The sequence below is a fragment of the Gobio gobio genome (genome assembly GCF_949357685.1).
Source record: "Gobio gobio genome assembly, chromosome: 5".
Classification (NCBI taxonomy): Eukaryota; Metazoa; Chordata; class Actinopteri; order Cypriniformes; family Gobionidae; genus Gobio; species Gobio gobio.
In genome coordinates, this window is record NC_137101.1 from 65,206,515 (window position 1) to 65,211,631 (window position 5,117).

Below are 5,117 nucleotides of genomic sequence, written 5' to 3' on the forward strand. Positions count from 1 at the left end.
TAAACTCAAAACGTGACACCTGATAGTTAAGTATGCAGTGATGAAGAGGGCAGGTGACAAGGAAGTTTGTTAATAAGTAACCATTTGGTAATAAGTAACAAATGAGCTGTTAGTGTTCAACTCGGCCTATAAGTACGTTATGACAACATTGAGTCAATGTAGAAGGAGTATGTTTTTTGGGGCAAGAGATTCACCGTAAACTGCTGAAGTGTGTGGAGGATGGCGAAGTGTAAAACAGACTGCATTGAGAGACCTCTGTCTCTGGCCTTTGAAAAGCTTGGTCGTGTTGTTGGTAGATATCCATATGTGTTTCTTATATTACCTATATGTGTGGCTGCTGCCCTCGGAGCTGGTTTTATCTTTCTTAAGGAGAGGGAGGCTAACGATATTGAAGACCAGTTTACACCTGTCAATGGACCTGCCAAGCTGGAGAGGGCGATCGTGGTGGAAAACTTCCCACAATCTGAAGAGTTTTCTCAGTTACGGCTTTCGTCTGAAGGCACTTTTGCCTCTTTGATCATCACAGGCTTGCAAGGAGAAAATATATTAACCGAAGAAGCTGTTAATGACATTATAGAGCTGGACAGACGAGTGAAGAGTATAACGACAGAAAACACTTTTCAAAACCTCTGTGCCAAAACAAAGGGAATGTGCGTGTCAAATGCAATTTTAGACATTATAAATTACACTGCTACTGAAATAGATTCTTTAAACATAACATATCCGATGAATAATGGCATGTTTTGGGGAACAACCATCGGCAGAGTAGAGCTAAAGCCAGACAGCTCAGAGCTCACCAGTGCCAAAGCGGTCCGGATTTTTTATTTCTTAGACGAGAAGGACGAGAAGGAAAACTCTGACTGGCTAGATGGCTTTCTGAAACTCCTCTCAAACTATACAGATCAGAAAACGGTAAGTCAAAGAAATGACTGTACATGCATATATATATATATATATATATATATATATATATATATATATATATATATATATATATATATACCTAGTGACCATTGTGTTTGTGGAAATGTACTTCATTTGACATTAATCTAATCATCTCCAGTAACTATAACTCAAGCCCCAAACGTCTTTTGGACAACAAATGCAATATTTTGATCAAATGAACCAAATCTATATTCATGTGCTTGATTGTTTGTCATGATTTTCCATGACTATATCTTCACTGTGCTTGAACACAATGCATCCCAGTCATGTATACAGTAACTATACTGAAGAGTGTTTTGTGTTGAATTTCTACAGGTCCATGTGTCTTACTTTACATCAATATCAAGACAGAATGAGCTTGAGGCCAACTCAGACTCTATCATCCCCCTCTTCTCCGTTACGTATTTCCTGGCCATTACCAGTTCAATTCTGTCTTGTATGAGGTATGACAAATAATTAACAAAGAATCAAATAAGCTCTAGCTATGTCATTTATCTCTATTGCATGTGTCTTTGCACAGGTTAGACTGTGTCAGGACGAAGGTGTGGGTGGCCGCGTTCGGCGTGGTCTCCGCTGGGATGGCCGTGTTGTCCAGCTTTGGGCTGCTGCTCTTCTGTGGGATGCCGTTTGCCATGACCGTGGCCACAGCCCCCTTCCTGATTCTCGGTAAGTTCATTCATCACATCACGAGTAGGTGTCTCACAGCTGATGTTCACAGGCTCACGGTCTCTGCTGTCCTGCAGGTGTGGGTGTTGATGACATGTTCATTATGATCTCCAGCTGGCAGAAGACTGAAGTTAATAAAGCTGCTGAGATGCGTTTAGCAGAAACGTATAAAGAGGCCGGCGTGTCCATCACTATCACCACGCTGACAGATGTGCTGGCTTTCTACATCGGTCTCATGACGCCCTTCCGCTCAGTTCAATCTTTCTGCATGTACACCAGCACAGCTCTTCTGTTCTGCTTCATATTCAACATCACCTTCTTTGGCGCGTGTCTCGCACTCAACGGACGGAGAGAGAAAGGCAACAGACACTGGCTGACATGCGTGAAAGTCCCACAAGCCACTGGGGATGGTGGAGGTTGTTGTGTTGGTGGGGCATATGATGTAAAGACATGCAAGGAATTTGAAATGCCAATGGATTCGTTCTTTAAAAACTATTACGGCCCTTTTCTGACGAGAGCGTGGGTTAAGACGCTCGTGTGTCTGGTCTATGCCGGGTATTTGGCAGCCAGTATCTATGGATGCTTCCAAATGCAGGAAGGCCTAGATGTGAAAAATTTAGCAGCAGACGGCTCATATGTTGGCAGTTACTATGACAAAGAAGATGAATTCTTCTCTGCCTTTGGTCCCAATGTCATGTTAGTTATAAAGGATGAAGCCTTTGAGTACTGGAGCCCAACTGCTCGTGAAAGTCTTGACTTGTGTTTGAAAAAGTTTCAAGATCTGACAGTGGCAGATTCAGACATTTCGCCCATGTCTTGGCTGAGTGCATACATGAACACTAGTTTAAATTTAAACAATGAAACTCAATTCAAAAGCCATTTAACTGCATTTCTTAATCAGTCTGGTTTCAGTCAAGATGTTAATTTCACTAACAATCAAATTCATGCATCACGCATGTTCATTCAGACTGTGAACATCCGCACAGCGATCGATGAGAAGAACATGCTGGATGCATTTAGAGAAACCGCAGAAAAGTGTGAGAACGTTGATCTGATAGTGTACCACCCTGCATTCATCTACTTCGACCAATATGCCGTCGTCGTTGATAATACAATCCAAAATATAGCAGTTGCCACATGTGCAATGCTAGTCATTTCACTCGTGTTGATCCCAAACCCTCTCTGCTCTCTCTGGGTGACGTTTGCCATCGCATCTGTCATTGTGGGAGTGGCTGGTTTCATGGCATTATGGGATGTTAGTTTAGACTCCGTGTCTATGATCAATCTTGTTATCTGTATTGGGTTTTCTGTCGACTTCTCTGCTCACATATCCTATGCTTTCGTGTCAAGTGAAAAGTCCTCAGCGAATGAGAAAGCCATTGATGCCATCTATAAACTGGGCTATCCGATCGTTCAGGGTGCTGTGTCCACTATCGCCGGTGTGGTGGTGCTCGCAGCTGCTAAGAGCTACATCTTCAGGACCTTCTTCAAAATCATGTTCTTAGTCATTCTGTTCGGGGCCGTCCACGGCATCATATTCATACCGGTGTTCCTGACCTTCCTCGGCACTTGTAGTAAAAGTTCAGTTGTTGTCAGACATGTTTGGTGAGGATATTTTTTCTACTCCTCGAGAAATCAACCGAGACCATAGAACTCTTGCAGCCAAACCAGTGATAGGAGAGAAACCAAGAGCGGTTATCATCAGCCTTCATCGATACCAACAGAAAAGGCTGATCTGATCCTACGCTAAGCCAGAGCTAAGAGAAGCAACCTAAAGTACCAGGGTAATCTGATCATAATATGTGGCGAGGAGGGTGTGGTAAAGTGAGGTCTGCACTGGGGGAACAGGTGGGCGATGAGCGGTAATAAAGAGGTCACGTGAATGATGACTAACACCTGTGTCTAATTCCAGTGATTGGCGGAGAGACGAGATATAAGCGCCCGCAGATCTGGGACAGAGAGAGAGAGAGACTGATTTAAAGTGATAAAGGGTTTGATAAAAGGGTTACTCGCAATCCCTGACTTCCTTGTCCTTTTCCAACATCATTGGACAAATTCTAGCAAAACACTGCAACAATATTTTTTAAAGTATAATTTCAAACTGCTATAAGCAATACCATGCATGAAGGAATGCTGTCTTCATTGAAAGCCACTTCAGGTCACAATGCTCCACAGGCTCAAAAGGGTGTTGTGTAAGTGTTCTTAAAACCAGACTGTGGTCCCATGAGGGCACCCTAACAGTCTGCGCAGGGTGCAGTCGCTGAGCACCTTTCGGAAAGAGAGTGATTAGAATGTGACCCTAATGGTTGATCATTTACCTTTACATACTCTGCAGAAATGGCAGCCATATACACTCACCTAAAGGATTATTAGGAACACCTGTTCAATTTCTTATTAATGATATTATCTAATCAACCAATCACATGGCAGTTGCTTCAGTGCATTTAGGGGTGTGGTCCTGGTCAAGACAATCTCCTGAACTCGACACTGAATGTCAGAATGGGAAAGAAAGGGGATTTAAGCAATTTTGAGCGTGGCATGGTTGTTGGTGCCAGACTGGCCGGTCTGAGTATTTCACAATCTGCTCAGTTACTGTGATTTTCACGCACAACCATTTCTAGGGTTTACAAAGAATGGTGTGAAAAGGGAAAAGCATCCAGTATGCGGCAGTCCTGTGGGCCAAAATGCCTTGTTGATGCTAGAGGTCAGAGGAGAATGGGCCGACTGATTCAAGCTGATAGAAGAGCAACTTTGACTGAAATAACCACTCGTTACAACCGAGGTCTGCAGCAAAGCATTTGTGAAGCCACAACACGCACAACCTTGAGGCGGATGGGCTACAACAGCAGAAGACCCCACCGGGTACCACTCATCTCCACTACAAATAGGAAAAAGAGGCTACAATTTGCACCAGCTCACCAAAATTGGACAGTTGAAGACTGATGAGTCTGGATTTCTGTTGAGACATTCAGATGGTAGAGTCAGAATTTGGCGTAAACAGAATGAGAACATGGATCCATCATGCCTTGTTACCACTGTGCAGGCTGGTGGTGGTGGTGTAATGGTGTGGGGGATGTTTTCTTGGCACACTTTAGGCCCCTTAGTGCCAATTGGGCATGGTTTAAATGCCACGGCCTACCTGAGCATTGTTTCTGACCATGTCCATCCCTTTATGGCCACCATGTGCCCATCCTCTGATGGCTACTTCCAGCAGGATAATGCCCCATGTCACAAAGCTCCAATCATTTCAAATTGGTTTCTTGAACATGACAATGAGTTCACTGGACTAAAATGGCCCCCACAGTCCCCAGATCTCAACCCAATAGAGCATCTTTGGGATGTGGTGGAACGGGAGCTTCGTGCCCTGGATGTGCATCCCACAAATCTCCATCAACTGCAAGATGCTATCCTATCAATATGGGCCAACATTTCTAAAGAATGCTTTCAGCTCCTTGTTGAATCAATGCCACGTAGAATTAAGGCAGTTCTGAAGGCCAAAGGGGGTC

The 5,117-nt window shown here is 43.8% G+C and overlaps 1 protein-coding gene across 1 annotated transcript; it reads left to right on the forward strand.

Moving 5' to 3' along the window:
- Positions 1 to 219: 219 nt before the first annotated feature.
- LOC307126361 (patched domain-containing protein 3-like) lies at positions 220 to 3,220 on the forward strand (the record flags this gene model as incomplete). The annotated part of the gene is made up of 4 exons (XM_079816827.1): positions 220 to 912; positions 1,261 to 1,388; positions 1,466 to 1,611; positions 1,689 to 3,220. The coding sequence occupies 4 exons, from the start codon at positions 220 to 222 to the stop codon at positions 3,218 to 3,220; spliced, it is 2,499 nt and encodes an 832-aa protein (XP_079672953.1).
- Between the last annotated feature and the right edge of the window lie 1,897 nt (positions 3,221 to 5,117).